Genomic DNA, 16481 nt, shown 5'->3' with positions numbered 1-16481 from the left:
GGGTGGCCAATTTCTAATGTTCTTTCTCATTTTTCATATTGGTTCAATCAAAATCAAGTGATTCCTCTCAGTTGGTAAAAGGGAAATTCAACTTTCTTGCACACATGTTTGCAGCTACCACTGCCCTGGAACGTCTTTCAGTATTCCTAAATCGGATGAGTTATCTCCCCTTTAAGATGAACAGACAAGTGCACATTTGGGATTGTCCTTTGTCACTAGGAGCATGGTGGAAGGAGGCCAGTTCCATAGAAAGTGGTGCAGGGACAATCACAGAGAAGCTAAGGGTTGTGACAACATGTTTTAAGACTGTTTGCTACAAGCCTCTTAGCGTGACTTCCACAGTCAGGGGGCAGTTTCCTGGGCTTCTCTCACATAGCTCTTCAAGGGGTTGAAGTTGGTGGCATGCTTCCTGCAGTGGGGCTCTTTTCAGGGGCTCATTCTTCTCTTTCTTACTATGCCCTTGATGTTTTGTAGGCAAGGGGCCTGCAAATTGCACTTCTTGAGAAGGCTGCAAGAAAAGCCTGCCAATTCTATTTATTTGCCTCATCCTAATACCGCCCTGGGGGTGGCCTCAGTACAAAGCACTCATCCACCTCTTGGCTCTCCAATTCTTGCTGTTCTTCAGCAAGAAAGAGATGGCACCTCAAGGACTTAAAATAAATTCCTGATGCCAGACCAGAGGTATTGCAAATATCAAGCTCCTTTTCCCTACCATATTTAACAAGAGCAAAATGAGTCCATCTATAGATACAGGCTTCAGAAGTTAGTGATGATGCTCTGGTTTTCCATAGGGTCAGAAGGTCCTGAACTCAGCCTAGGAGCAAACCAAAGTCTGTAGTGCATAAATTCCATCCACAAAATATCACTTAGACTGGGGAAACTTAACCTTATCTGGGTGATGCTGAGTGTCTCCAGGGACAGAACCTCAACTGTCACCCAAAACTCCTTCACCATCCTACCTGAGCAGATGTTTCTCAAAAATAGACTATTTTCTGGGTCACCACAAACAATTATTATATATTTGTTCAGAGTGCTAGGGTAGCTTATTTAGGAGGGAAAATTTTTAATTTATAAAGTCTTTAATGGTGGGCTTCGGAGGGTCATTAATGTTGTTAAGCATTGAGGATGTTGGGGGAAGGGAATGCTTCAGGAGAATGGGTCATGCTGGGAAAATAAAAAGAGCAGCAAAATTAATAGTATTTCTCTTCCTCGGTCACCATCAAGAGATTCTCTGTAACTGGATGCCCAAATTAAAATGAGATTGGAACTGGAGCTACAGATGGAATCTGACAAGTAGGTACCATCACATAACAACTTATGGGGGCTAATGGTGACTAGATCCAAATATCAGCGAAGTTAAAGGACTAGAGCATGGAGGATGAGCAGTCAGGGTTTTCTGATGAAGAGTGAGTGGAGAGGATGACAGATGCTGCAGGCTCCATCAATCTCTCCTGTGGCAGGGTTTATCAAGTCTGTCACTGGTCATTCCTGGGCTGTCGTTGAAATCTGTCAAAGCCCCCACAGTTGGGATTGACACTCTGAGGACTGGGGATTAGAAATGGGGAAATGAAAGCTGTCAAGGAAGGAAAGGTCAATGTGTGGCCATCAGTTATTTTGATTTGGAGATATTTGCTATGCACTGAGTTCTGAAGGTACTTTAAACACAGACACAGACACACACACACACACACACACATGCACACATACACACACACAGAAGGAGAGGGAGAGAGACAGAGACAGAGAAAGAGACAGAGAGAAAGAAAGAAAAGTGGAATTTGTACATCAAAAGTTCTTAAAGACAAGTAAGGGTCTGCATAGGACAGACAAGAACTGACTAAAAAGTTGCAAACTTATTTCCTCTGTTTCAAAGCTCATGCAGCCACTAAATAGGACGATGATGTCTATTCAAATATTAATTCCAATGAACTGCTTTGAAATTTCCATTTACCTTTCTTCCTGTGGTCAATTTTGTTCAAATCCTTAGGAACAGATAGATCAAACTGTTTTGTGTAGCAATTGCAAATGATGATACAACCTGTTAAACAAGGTATCCTCATTGAACAAAGGCCATCCTTGTTTGCATATGATGGCATTTCAGCCTGAGAATTTGTTTTATAAACAAGGATCAGGGCTGACATTTACTGAGCTCCCTGGTTTCCACTCTAATTGCCAGTTTTTAACTTGGATACTTAAATTATTTACATATTCATGAGATTAGAAATCAGCTCTGACATTGGGAAATTTCAAGCATATGGAGATCCTGCCAAATCTGCTTGGGATAGCATACATAACTTATTTCATAGAAATAAGCATGTGCCTTTTTCCCTAAAGCAGCACCTCCAGTAAATGCAATGGCATTAGGTGAATATCAGTTTTGTAACTGCTTATACAGAAATCATTGGAAAACTTGTTGTTGAGTTCAAGCCCCATTGGTGTTTTATCTTCATCTTACTATTTTGACATTAAGAGGCTGCCCACTCTATTAAAAAAGAAGTAGCATTACTGTGAATATCAATACTTTAATATTTAATGGTTTAATGTTACTATAATCAATAATATTTTCCAAGCCCTTTGCACTGCTTCATCTGAGTTCTATTCATTCTAGTTGCATGGTTGCTTTTACTGGTTGACTAAAGAGGCATTCACCAAGGAGAATTGTTCGCACCTCACATACTGGAAAGAAGGTGGTCTGAGGTAGGTTCTGCCTGGGGCTAATTCCAGTTACAGCTTCCTGGATCTGCTTTCTCCTAGGTCTTTAGATAATAACACTGTCAGCCAGACAATGCTTACTATGTGCCAGACTTGGTGTACACTTTTTACATTATTTTACCTCTTCAACCTGTTCCACAAAGCAGGTTCTGCCATTATTACTTCTGCTTTTCGGCTGAAGAAATGACAAAATTAGTGGCTCTACTGACGTTCATCATCCAGCCAGTGACAGGGTCTGGCATTTCATCTGTTTCCTCCATTGCTCATCAATGTTGAGAAAACTTTATGACTGAGGCTCTTAAAATGCAAAGGCTCATCTATTCTCATATCAAATAGTAGTATTTCCCAGAGAAGACACAACATTTGAAAGAACCATGATAAGTATTATCCCTACATTCTGAGAAGTCAGGAAATGAAGCAGTGAATATTTAATTTTTAAGGGAATATAAAAAGTGCTTGGGGCTGGGGAGATGGCTAAGTGAAGAAAGTGCATGAGGACCTGAGGTTGTATCCCCATCATCTACGTAAAAGCAGAGAATGTCTAACAGGTGCTTATAATCTCAGTACTTGAGAGGCATAAAGAGAGGGTCTCCAGAGCAAGCTGAATAGCTAGACTAGCCAGAATTGGCTAGCACTGGGACCAGGGAGCAACCTTGCCATAAGGAATAAAGTGTAACCTGAGTTAGAGAAGAAAACACCAGATATCATCTTCAAGTATTCACAGACACCTAACACGCGCACACACACACACACACACACACACACACACACACACACACACACAGTACACATGCAAACATACAAACATACACAAATACATGAAAAAAAGAGAGACAACTGATTAATAAAACCTGAAGAAATGAGGGGAAGGTAAAAGCAGTTCTTAAATATCCATTTGTGACTAAAATTCTGTTGTTGCCTACCAAGTATGTTGCAAGTACATTTTCCTTTTCTATCAACAAATAATTTTAAGTTAAAAATCAACCTTCATATATATAGAATGTCAACTGTTAATGTTTAGCATTTCTGTTATGTTACCAACAACCTGCTTCCTCCCTTTAAAACCAAATGTTAAAAGTTCAGCCAATGTATAGAATTAGGATTTCCTATACTGACTTGAATTGTAATCCTTTGGCACCTGTAAGAGGTTGAGAATGAAGTAGATTTCCCACATGTTATTATGTGGATTGTTGGCTGTGATAGCTTCAAAACAAGTGATACAAAAATCATGACATTTGCAAGAAAATGGATACAAATAAAAATGGATATTAGCTGTAAAATAAAGATAACTATGCTATAATCCACAGACCCAGAGAGACTAGGGAAGAAGGAGGGTTCATGGGGGGGATGCCTGGATCTCTCTGGTAAGGGGAAATGGAAGAGATTTCGTGAATATGCTGTGAGTGGATGGATGGAAACATGAGTGATCAGGTTGGGGGAGGCGGGTGGGAAAGTACTGAAAAAGACTACTGGAAATGGGGAGGGAAGCATTTCTGGGTTATGTAAAACCTAGCCCAAAATAATCTCCAAGGAATCTTCAAGGATGACCCCAGCTAAGACTCCTAGCAATAGCTTATATGTAGTTAAACTGGTCATTTCCTGTGACCAGATTGGTGCCTAGCCCAATTGTCATCAGAGAGACTTCATCCAGAAACTGATGGAAACAGATGCAGACCCACAGCCAACCATAGGTAGAGTTCCGAGGATCCGGCAGAAGAGGGGGAGAGAGGATTGTAGGATCCAGAGGGGTCAAGAATACCATAAGAAAACCCACAGAATCAACTAACCTGGGCTCCTATGGCCTCACAGAGACTGAAACAACAACCAGGGAGCCTGCATGGGACTGACTTAGGCACTCTGAATATATGTTACAGTTGTGTAGCTTGGTCCTCTTGTAGGACTCCTAACAGAGGGGACAAGGACTGTCTCTGACTCTTTTCCTGACTTTTGGGACCCTACTCCTCATACTGGATTGTCTTGCCCAGCTTTAATACCTGGGGAGGTGTTTAATCTTACTGCAACTTAATATGACATGTTTTGTTGATACTCAATGGGAGATCTGCCCTTTCCTAAACAGAAAAGGAGGAGGAGTGGATTGGGAGGTGGGAACAGGGGTGGGTGGAGGTGAGGAGAGGGTTGAGGGAAGGGACTGGGAAGAGAGGAGGGAAGGGAAATTGCAGCTGGGATGCAAAATAAATAAACAAATAAATTTATTTTATAAAAAAAGAAAGAAAATCATGATGTGACCTGAAATAAGCCAGACTCAGACAAACAAATGCTTCAGGGCATTCTTCATATTTAAAACCCAGGTTTCAAATTACATGTGTGCATTTATATAAGTGTGTGTGTGTGTGTGTGTGTGTGTGTGTGTGTGTGTGTGTGTGTGTAAGAGAGAGAGAGAGAGAGAGAGAGAGAGAGCAAAATTTAAATATATTTTGATCATATTCTTCTCTTCCTCTAAGTTCCACCAGATCCTCTCCCCCTCTCTACCCATTCAACTTTAGGTTCTATCTCAAAAAACAAACAAAAACCCAACACAACAACAAAACCAAGAAAGCAAAAGAAAAAACAAAAATGAGAAAACAAAAATAAAAAACCACTAAACTGTAACCATATAAAAGCATAGACACGCAAAAAAAAAAAAACAAACAAAAAACAAAAAACCCTATAGAGTCCATTGTATCTGTGTCAATTACTCTTGACCATGATGCTTGTCCTATAATGGTTGATATACCCAGTGTCACTCCATTGGAGGAAGCTGATTTTCCTTCTCCCAGCAGGTGTAAGTGTTCAGTTGTTAACCTTTACTCCAGTGGCTAGGTTTTCATACAGTCATACATTCATTTAAATGTATATATTTAATTTAAATATAATAAAATAAAACATAAGAATATAAAACAAAAACTACTACAATGAGTTTAGATAAGGCAAACCAACAGAAGGAAAAGATCCCAAGAGAAGGCACAAGAATCAGAGACTCACTTGTTCACACACTCTGGAATACCATAAAAACACTGAAAGCTGGAAGTCATAATATCTATGCTGATGATCTGGTGCAGACCAATGTAGTCCCTGTGCATGCTGAGTCAGTCTCTGTGAGTTCATATGAGCTTTTCACATGCTGCTGTAGAAGCTTTTGTTTTCTTTGTGCCCTCCTTCCCCTATGTCTTTTACACCCTTTCCACCTCCTCCTCCATGGGGTTTCCTGAGCTCTGAGGGGAAGGCTTTGATGGAGACATTCCATTTATGGCCGAGTAGTCCAAGGTCTCTCGCTCAAACCAGTAAAGATCACAAGGCCAGCAGGATATAGGGTGTTGCAAGCAATGAAGGCTCCTTCTTGGTTCTATAGAGAAGCCCTGAGATGTATCTCAGATGGAATATCCTTTAGTAACATCAGCCACTTGCACCAGGGGAAGATGGGTAGGAGATCCAACAGCACGGTGCAGAACAAAGGCAGTCCCTTGCATTCATAGAACATTGAGGGAGAGAGCTCTGAGTTTACAAGATCAGTGAAAGTACCAGGGAAGACATAAGGCCACGACATAAGATGCTAGTCCTGTTATCACATTCCACCTTGGGGATGCTATGTGCTGACTTCACAGCTTAGGGAAGGGACTAGATTGGACGGAAGGAGTGGCTGGTCCTCTCCATTAGGGCAGCATGTTGTAAGTGGGCTGAAGATTGAACCGACTGGGGAAGAAAGAGAAGCAGGCAGAGTGAGGGAGGGATACTGGAGAAGGTAATGGGGCAAGTATGTAACTGAGAACAAAATATAACGACACATTTGTCTGACAAAGCAGTTATGAAACCTATTATTTCATATATTAAACTATATATTAAAATTCATAAAAGCAAAAATGGTACAATATAAACTTATGAATGTTCTAGAACAAAATAAGTTATGTACCACAAAACTGCCTTAAAAGTTTTGTCTTTCAGATACAGAACAGATCAATCATTTGAATGCAAATATTTTTGTTTGGATAAGCATGTTAATTGTAAAAATAATCGGTTTCATTCTGACATTTTCATATATTCGTACACGAGCCTTTGATCCTATTAACTTCATTGTTAGTCGCTCTTGCCTCAACCCTCCCATTCCCAAGTGATTCCCCTTTTCGATTTAATGTTTTAAAACCTTAAATTAACATCTTCTAAATAAATTTTACAGAAATAAAAGAAAATAAGGAAAACAAAATGAAAAGAAGAAATAGAAAGTGGCTTGGGGGCCAATTCAGAGTAGTTAATGGTGTTTCTTTAGTGAACACAAGACACCTTTTTAATATTTCTGAGTTAGTTGTAAACACATGTACATTTAAAAATATATATTTAATATGACAAATGAAGCCTTATTACTTCTCCCAAATAACCAGGAGGTCTGAATACTGGCCCTGCCATCCTGTGGAGCAAGGCAGAGGTTGTAGCTGGACACTGCACGCTGCCTGGACCTCTGTAAATTGACATCTGCTCTCCACATGCACACTGCCCAGCCCCTGCCTATTCCCTTCAGTTTTGCTGCTTGCCCATCTGAGTAGGAAGGGAGTCTATGGCTTACATGTTTTTGGACATGTACAGAGAAGCGAGAGCCAGGAAGCTGCTTGGACTGAATGAAGGTCAGTGGCAGGAGGCCCTTTTCTGCAACCGCCTGAGGAAGAAGCCTTGCCAGCCAGGTGAAGAGGTCAGGAGCCTCCCACAGAAGTTACGCAGTAGCCAAGTCCTGGCAGCATTCATGTTGGCTCTGTGGCACTATGATGGGGGGCATTGTCCCCTTAGCAAATCGCTCCTACAAAATAAGCCCTCGCAGAGAAAAGAGCCCAGTACCTGGTTTGTTCCATGTGGCTGAGGTATGTACACATTCCTCTGGTTTGCTCTGGTTTCTCTTTCTCATTTTTTCTTACAGTCACATCTGCTCTTTGTTTTCGCTCATTTCGAATGTTTCCCAACACATCATGTTTAGTGAGGTGTTTAAGACAGACTGAGAGATGCCGTTGGAGGCAATGTTTTATAGCACAGTTTGTACACTAGTTTATTGCCAAATTAAAATAAAGATGTAATCTGGCAGCCTCAGCCTGCTGCCAAGGCTTCCTTTGGAAGTTTCCTGTATTAAGGAAAGTAAGTCAGAGGAAACCAGGAATGAAGTAAGGGAACGCATGTCCATTCTCCTGTCTGTCCTGTTTTCAAATACAAAGAAGTGAACAAAACGTGCTTCCTGTTTAAGCTGCAGAAATAAACAAATGGTACAGAAAAGAACAGCATTCTCAAGTCCCTATAGTAAAAGCAAGCAGCTTCTCCATGTTGCTCACAGTGATTCAATGCTGTAAGACATTTAAGGGACAGGGCTTCTGCCCATTTCCTCAGGACTCTAATGACTAAAATTTAATGCTGTTTTAAAACCACAGGGTTTCCCAAGGGTACATCATCTCATAGACCCTTGAGAAGCTGAGGAAGTTTATCCTGTTTCAACATGGGTTTTCTAAGAATTCAGGTTACTTCCTTAACATCTTGAATTTGCATCTTTTCTCCTTGTCAGTCATTTGTGGGTGCTCAGAAATGTGTGTGTCCATTCAGTAGAGCATTATTTAGGCAACCACATTAAGTTTATGTGTCAACCAGTCTGGACTAAGGGATGAAATAGGTGAGAAACATTTTCTGTGGATCCATCCATTATGCTGTTTCTAGAACAAACATATTAGCATTTGAAGCAGTGGTCTAAGAAGATCTGAAAGAGGTACCTGGAAGCTTATGTTATTAAAAAGCATTAACTCAAAATAAATAAAATAAGTAAAGTACTGGCTATTTTATCAGGTAAAGCTAAAGGTAAATGCTTGTTACCAAATCTGACCCAAGTTCAATTTGGCGAAAGAAGAGAAGCAAAACCCACAATTTGTCCTCTGACTTCCAACACCTGCCATGGCATGTACATGTAGACACACACACACACTCACACACACACACACACACACACACACACACACACACACACACACGCCTGCACACACACATATACACATAAGCATACACACAAGCACACACAAAGAGATAAATATACGACAACAATAACAAAACAACATTGATTTTTCACTTTGTCCCACAGACTAATCAAAACCAGATTACTCTGACATCTTTGCCTCCATTTTCTGTCTCTCTTCAGCTGTGGATAACCTGTTAACTTCTGCACACAGGCATTTTAATCTCTCAAAGAGTGTTTGTCTAATTATCTCATTCTCCTTCACAGTTGAAGGTGCAAGTAAGTCACCACCCTAAACCTGCAGTCACTTTGGATTCCAGAAACAGCATAACATGAAGGGACAGACAGCTTCCTCTCAGTGAGGATAGTTATCATCCATTATGATGAAGCTACAACACAGATCAGAAGTGACATCCTGAGAGTCACACTGATCCCTTGTGACAAGAGCAATAAGGGCTTTTTGTGACCACCTTGCTGAATCAGAACTGAGACAGTGATCAAACAACCTGCCCCTTGACTATGCTCAACTCCGTATATGTCTTACCTCTTGCCCTAACCTTTCTCCTGTGTCAACCTAAAGTCAATATCAGTACCCAAATATGGATCTGAGGTCACTGGACCCATTTATTCGGTTCCTTTACCAATTTGGCCTCATTGAATAAATCCTCAGCTCTACGCTGCTTTCCACAGTTACTCTTCACTTTAATCAGTGTATCGGGAACCAAAGAGTGAGCCAGGGTATCGGGAAACAAAGAGTGAGCCTAACTTTGGGGATCTCCTGGAGACCAGACTTTCAACCTAAAATCTTCTGTTAGAAATTTGCCCTCCCCAGTGGGGATAGGGAAAATCTCTTCATTTGAGTGCTCTGGGGTATGAATTTGCTCTTGCTCCCTTTTGAGATGAAACACCTATCTCCTAGGGTTCCAAGATACCAATCAACACCCCTAGTTCTCAAGTCGCCTAACTTTGAATAGGATAGACACCAGGGATACTCCTCTAACACTCACCCTCACCCAATTCTCAACAATTCAGACTTAGATCAAATCATAGCACTGGCTTTTTTGGTGTTCCAGCTGGCAAATGGCAGATCTTAAGACTTTTGGTCTTCTATACTTATATAGGAAAATCCTTATAAAACTCCATTCATAGTTATTATTTTCTTTTTCTCCAATCAGTTTATTTTTTTAAAACATTTACTATACAATCACTGAGATACTGAATATCCTCAATAGATTTTACCATCTAAGAAAAAGAAATATTCTAAGCTATGAAAACAGTATAATCCTCTTAATTCTGAAGAGGACATTTGGGCATAAAAATTCCTCGAAAACTAAATAACAGTTATTTATGTTTAAAATTTCCATTGAACTGGTGGCCAGTAAAACTGTCCTGTCTCAGAAAGAGGGAAAGGTAGTCAGCAGAAGTCTTCAAGTGCCTTCTAATGCTCATATCAGACAGCCTCCACAAGGTGTTTGTGCATACAGTATGAAGCACAGAGAGGCATCTCAGACCTTTGGGGCATTCTTCAGACCATGGATCCAAATTCTCTTCTCATGGTTTTAAAAGTATCATTTCTTATAGTAGAGAAAACAATCAATGTCAGGGAAATAAGGAAAACAAAATCCCTGTATGTTTAGAAGACAGAAAGTAGGCCCCCAAGTACAAAGAAGATAGGAAGTGAGGGAGTGGGAGGGGCGAGGGTGCTGCTCTTAGATAAGTTGTGTGGGTGCCAGCACCTCACCACGGTGTTTTATAAGAGTCAGTTCCTTTATGTTTGCCTGAGTTTGACATGAAACTGCATCCAGCAGATGGAAAGCTTGCTCTGGGGCTAAGATCTTCGCTGAGAGCTTGGCAACAGCAGCACTAGCAGCTGTCACAGAGAAAAACTGATGAACAATACTTATACACAAGAACAAATGTTCCTCTTTCCTAAAATTCGCAGATGCTGGCCAACCAGTGCCAACACTGAGCTCTTCTTGGTGCCCAGAACTGCGTCTTCTAAGTTTTAAAAATCCATGGTTTGTAAATGATTGCCAGAGCTCTGATGCCAGCATCACTCACTTAACTCTGGAGAATACCATTGGCTTCTCTGATGGTGGCAGACCACCTCCCTTCCAGATAATACCATGCTCCTCAAACCTTGATGTAAATCTTGAGACACTGAGGTTCTCAACACACATCAGCAGATTGTCTTTTCCCACCACATAATGGATTTATCCTTAATTCTCTCTTGAGAAACCGGAGACAGAAGTAGAAAGACTATTTCTGTTCACATGTTCCCTTCAAAATATCACCATCAAAAGTGAGAGTCCCACCAAATTATATGCAATTTTTTCTGTTGTTCCTACAACATCTACACACGAGATCAACTGAATTTTTCCTATGATAACATTTGTTGAATTATCCAAATTTGAATTCCTCACATTATATAGCATAAAGGTTGATCAGGATTGTTCAAGCTCTGAAATCAAAGGATTTATTAAACCTGTGCTCAAAAAATAAACCTTTGGTCTAGACCTTCACAAACCTCAACTCATCCTTATATTTCTACTGCTTAACCCTATAATCAATGGCTCAGAATTCATCAACCCTGGTCCAACTTTTCAAAGCTTTTAAACTAGGAAGACAAAAACCACATTTGCCATTAGATCAAACCATGAAAATTAAGATCAGCTTCCACAAGTCTCTGTGAATTATAATGAGCTTAGCCAACTTTCTGTGTTTGATGAAAATTCCACTCTGTAAATATTTCTTTTCCAACTTTATATAATGACTTATGAGATTCTTCTTCTTCTGTTTAAGAAGAAAAAGTGTGCTCCTTATCAACAGAAATCTATCATTTTTTTTTTGTTCTACTGGAGTAATTTCTTATAACCTCTAAAGGTTATAAGCCAAAAGGTCATTAAACCTTTATGATGTGAACTTTGATTAAGTTCATATAATTTTTGCTGCCACTTTGGATGTGTAACAGTGAGTTCCCTTCCTTGTGCGTGTGTGTGTGTGTGTGCGCGCGCGCGCACGCATGTGTGTGTTTTCAAGAAATATGAGTTCCCTGCCTTTTCAGACATTGTTAGATTAAATCATATCTATAAATCTTCTAAGTCTATAAGAATTAAAGCTTGATGTTATTTTCTCCAAACCAACATTTAAACCTAAAGAGATGAGGAGTCTAATAATATTTTCAATCCCATGGAAAGTGCACCTGCAAAAAACAACTAGCCATACAAACACATTTAAGGCTACTGTTCACTATAAGTGGCTGAGTTGGGACCACTGCCTTGTGGTGATATTTTATTTGTGCTGATATGTGATTTAATTTGTATGTTAATAAATCAAGTTGCTTGGTGATCAGAGCTAAAAGCAAGCCATTTAGCAGAAGTCTGGCGGTGATGGCACACACCCTTAATCCGATCACATGGAAGGCAGAGTCTCTGTGTGTTCAAGGACACAGCCAAGCGATGACCCAAACCTTTAATCTCAGTACCAACCATAGAGATCTGGAGGTCTGTATAGACAGGCAGTGATGAGGAAATCATGTGGTTTGGTTTAGAGCCAATGAGAAGGTAGAACAGAAAGGCAATAAAAAGACAGGTCGCACAGAAGAAGGTCTCTCTCTCTCAGGGGAAGGATGGCAGTGAGTGGTAAGCTAAAGGCTATTCTCTAGTGCTCTGATCTCTTGGGCTTTTAACTCTGTATCTGGCTCTGTGTTTCTTATTTAATAAGACAGTTTAGAATTCCGTCTACACTGCCTAGGTGTCCTCACTCCTCCAGGGCTATTTACTTTTTTCACAGTGAATATAGAAAGCATGAAGTACTGGGACCTCAAGGATTACATTTCAGAGCATCTCCTCTAGCACAATTACAAAGGTATTTAGTTTTCACTTATCCAAGTGAACCCACTGTTCACTATGCCTCAGGTATGGCAGGCAGGGGGGAAATTAGCCTAGAGCTGAATAAAATACAGTAAAGTGGATTAAATGACAGATACCCCATGTCCTGGGCAACTCCATCTTCACCATTGCACCAAATACATGGTGGCTCAGCTCCAGGAGCAAAATTGTTCATTATGTGAAAGGGTAGCCAGGCCGCTCAAGAGGAAAAAACCACTACTAATGGTAAGCCCATTTTCAGGTTTAATGTGGCTTTTATTTGTCGGTAAGGGCAGCATGAATAAAACCCCAATTCTATGATGTTAATTTGCTTACTTCAAAATAGCTGTGTCACTAGAGACTTTGGAAAATTGGTTACAGCCTTCTTTTGCCTTCAGTGAGAACCCCACACATTGAGACCTAACCCATACAAAGAAAACCCCACTGTTCTAGATTTCTTTCTGACAAAAAAAAAAAAAAAGACTTGAGGAAGAATGGATTTATTTGGCTTACATTTCCAGGTCACAGTTTATCTTTGAAGGAAGTCAAGGCAAGAACCATGGAGGAATAATGCCTGCTGATTTACCTTTTGGCTCACTCACTGGCTCATGCTTTGATAACTTTCTTGTAGAGCTCAGGCTCACCCTGCTCAGGGATGACACTGTCCAGGCTAGAACTGGCTTTCCCACATCAATTAACAATCGAGATGCTCTCTCACAGACACAGACACAGGCAAATATAATCTGGACAAACCCTTAACTGGGGTTCCTTCTTCCTAGGTGACTCTAGCTTGTTTCAAGTTGACAATAAATCTAGTCAGCACATTTAGTATCTCCTCCAATTAATGGAAACCCAACATATCTACAAACACAAGTAATATGTAAGTTATGATTCCTCTCAAGAAGACTTTCAGATGACTCTGTGGAATGATGGATTGCATAAAAGGCATGCCAGTGTCTCACCTGTTTTCCCTTGAATTTTAATGGCTCAAATTTCTCTTATGTTTGCCTACATGAATTTTCATTTTTTTCAATTACATTTTTACTTGCCATTTTTCTAGCCTTGCACTCTGTGTTGCTGTGAAAGTTACTTAAAGGCAAAACCCATGTAGTTTTATATAGTATCTACATAATATAGATAGTAGAGAACACTTAAGATTAGTATAACATTTATGGGGCATATACATGCAGCTGAACACATGTGCAGTGCAACTTAATCTAACGCTTTAGAAGAAGTGGACTTCTTCAATGTTGTCACCAAGTGAAGAAAATCTGTAAGAGAAAAGCCTTAAGATAATACTGACCTCTGAACATCTTTCTCACCTTTAAAAAGTCATCCCCTGGTATTTTTAAACCTTAGGGAAGTAGCTTCTTTTTGAGGGTCTGGGCAAAGCAATAGGTCTTGAAGTAAGAAAATTATCATGTATCTACACTCCCAAAATAGCCTCAAATACCATGAAAACTGGTGCATCCCAAATCCTTCAGCATTTATTACAGTGCAGATGCTGAAAGTTGAGTAAGTTGTACTAAAAGTTTTCTTTCTTGGTGCTATGGAACTTTAGCATGTGGGGTTCACCATGGTACCCTTAGGTTACATAGTTCTTGAAGGATCTGTGGTATTCTGGACCAGCCTGAGTCCTACATTTTTGCCTTAGTTGATAAGGAGTAGCAGAATTTGGCCTATGCTCCCACTGTGATGTGCTGACTCTCTAGAGGCCCAAAGTGAAGATCATTCACCCATGAACTAGAACCTTCAGTTCTATGAAGTAAAACACGTACTGTCAAATCTTAAGTGCATTAGTTCACTGATTTGGTGGAAGGTGACCAAGATGGCATCCAAGCTACATACTGTCTCTCTATACTATCTCACTTGGTAGCTCAACATTCTTTTGTATGCTTTCTCATATATTTGCATAGTTACAACAAGCAACCTGAGATGTTCTCAGTGGCACTGAGTTCAGGCTACTGCATAGAACAGAAAACAAGAAAAAAGAAAAGGAAATGATCACTGAGGTGATAGTCACAGATGGGTAACCAGTGGTCTTTCCCCTGGTAGCTGTGAACCACTGTGTGAAGCAAGGTAAGTGTGCTCACCTTTTGGTCTTGACTGTATGCCAGGATCCAGTCTTCTTGCTTTGGATGGAAAAGCAAACTCTGGATGTAAAAGTTGAGCCGGTACTTTTGGTAGGTTGCCCCTTCATCTGAGCTGATCAATAAGCTGCTCTCAATCTCCGGGTCTGTGAGTAACATAATCTGCAGTAAAGCAACAGAAAGCGAGGCTTACAAATTTACAATGCATGGGACCAAACTACCACGTGGACACAAGAAGCACACAAGAGCAGGCAGAGTGCTCAGGCAGACAAGGACCTGAGCTCTGCAGAGCTGAATCTCCTACTTCAGACAACGCCATAAAACCACTTGTATTATGTGAAGAACACAGAGGAACTGGTCAGAAAAAGGAGATAAAATCAGAAGATCATACTCCCTTCCCATGTATAAGACCGTTTAAAAGAAACCGTTTCCTCTTTTTTCAGTTATTTTTCTTTTCTTTTCTAATAAAAAATTGTATTTATTTATTTATTTATTTATTTATTTATTTATTTATTTACTTACTTACTTACTTACTTACATGCACTCATGCATGTGCTACAGCACACAGGTGGAGGTTGGAGGACAACTTGTGGGTTTTGGTTCTGTTGTTCCACCATGTGGGTCTTAGCGTTGCATTCAGATTATCAGGCTTGGCATTAAGCACCTTTTCCTGCTGAGCCATCTCCTCAGCTATAAAGTGATGTTCTTAACCTCAGACTTTCCTCCTTTCCCCTTAATCCTAGCCCTCCCTCATGACGTAACTCGCTCACACTCCATCTAAGGAAAACAAAAGTACCAGTCCGGTTGTTTTCTGTGTAGGAAAAGACAACATATGAACATGGGCCCAATTCTTTTCTTTCTTGCCTTCTACTCCTATTTCACATCAACAGTACCCTGTCATTCTACCTTTAGCTTGATTATATAAGTCTTGACTCAAAGTCTGGGCCCTTGAAAATTTTCTGAACAGTATTAATGCATAGATTATTTAACTCCACTCTCATTTTCACTTTCTAGTCTACTGTATCATTTACTTTGCTTCTTTCTATGTACATTTTACTATAATGTAAGCTGTACAAAAGTCAGTGCACATCTTTTGCTCACGGGGGTACGCCTAGCAGCTAGAATAAGTTCAGCATGTATTATACACTCAACAAGTATCTGCCAAATGAATGGATGAATGGAAGCAAAGGAGGGCGTGAGGAAGGGAATAAGGGAAGGGAAGGAGGAAGGAAGGAGGGAGAAAAGAAGAAAGGAAGGAAGGAAGGAAGGTTTTAAAAGCAGTCATATAGAGTTAGAAATACGTTCTGAACAGTTTGCTAAGATATGAATGTAAGCTCCATAGAAAGCATAGCTGGATTGTACTTCTCCATCTTTCACCCATGGGCTATAAATCGTGTAAACTCATAGCTTCAGGTGCTTGTTTTGCACTCTCGTTCAGATGCCTACCCTTGGCCAGAGTGTTCTGAATAACCGCAATGGATGCAAGATGAATGAACTGCCTTGAGAACTGCTTGTTTTCTCTCATTTTCTGCCTCCAGGAATATGTGATGAAGTACCTCATTCCTAACTCTCTATAGGTCTCCTTGGCTCCATCACAGTGTGCACCTAACATTTCAGACAGCCTGCCTTAATGCTACCCATTGACTTCTTCCCTGTCAATTTATTAATTGGAACTCTCTGAGTCTGGTTCAGTATGAAAGATGTGCTCAATGTATGGGTATGTGATGAAAGATCACTGCAGCCTAGATTTAGCAATAGGGGAGGGAGGAAGGGAGGGTGGAAGGAGGGAAAGAAAAAAGAAGATGGGAAAGGATGGGTGAAGGAAGAGAGACAAAGAAAGAG

At 40.3% G+C, this 16481-nt stretch overlaps 1 protein-coding gene across 6 annotated transcripts in view; it reads right to left on the bottom strand.

The window, feature by feature from the left end:
• The window catches only part of Sorcs1 (sortilin related VPS10 domain containing receptor 1), a 555377-nt gene that overhangs the window by 196746 nt on the left and 342150 nt on the right, over nt 1-16481 (bottom strand). For all 6 annotated transcript variants that reach the window (XM_052714730.1, XM_052714729.1, XM_052714725.1 and 3 more), the window contains exon 4: nt 14643-14801. In XM_052714730.1, coding sequence (XP_052570690.1) covers nt 14643-14801 — 159 coding nt within the window. The remainder of the gene's footprint in view (nt 1-14642; nt 14802-16481) is intronic.

The sequence above is a fragment of the Peromyscus californicus genome, unplaced genomic scaffold (genome assembly GCF_007827085.1).
Source record: "Peromyscus californicus insignis strain IS unplaced genomic scaffold, ASM782708v3 Scaffold_4__1_contigs__length_199733344, whole genome shotgun sequence".
NCBI classification, from domain to species: Eukaryota; Metazoa; Chordata; class Mammalia; order Rodentia; family Cricetidae; genus Peromyscus; species Peromyscus californicus.
The sequence above is the reverse complement of the archived record's forward strand: the minus strand, read 5'-3'. Positions and strand labels throughout refer to the sequence as shown.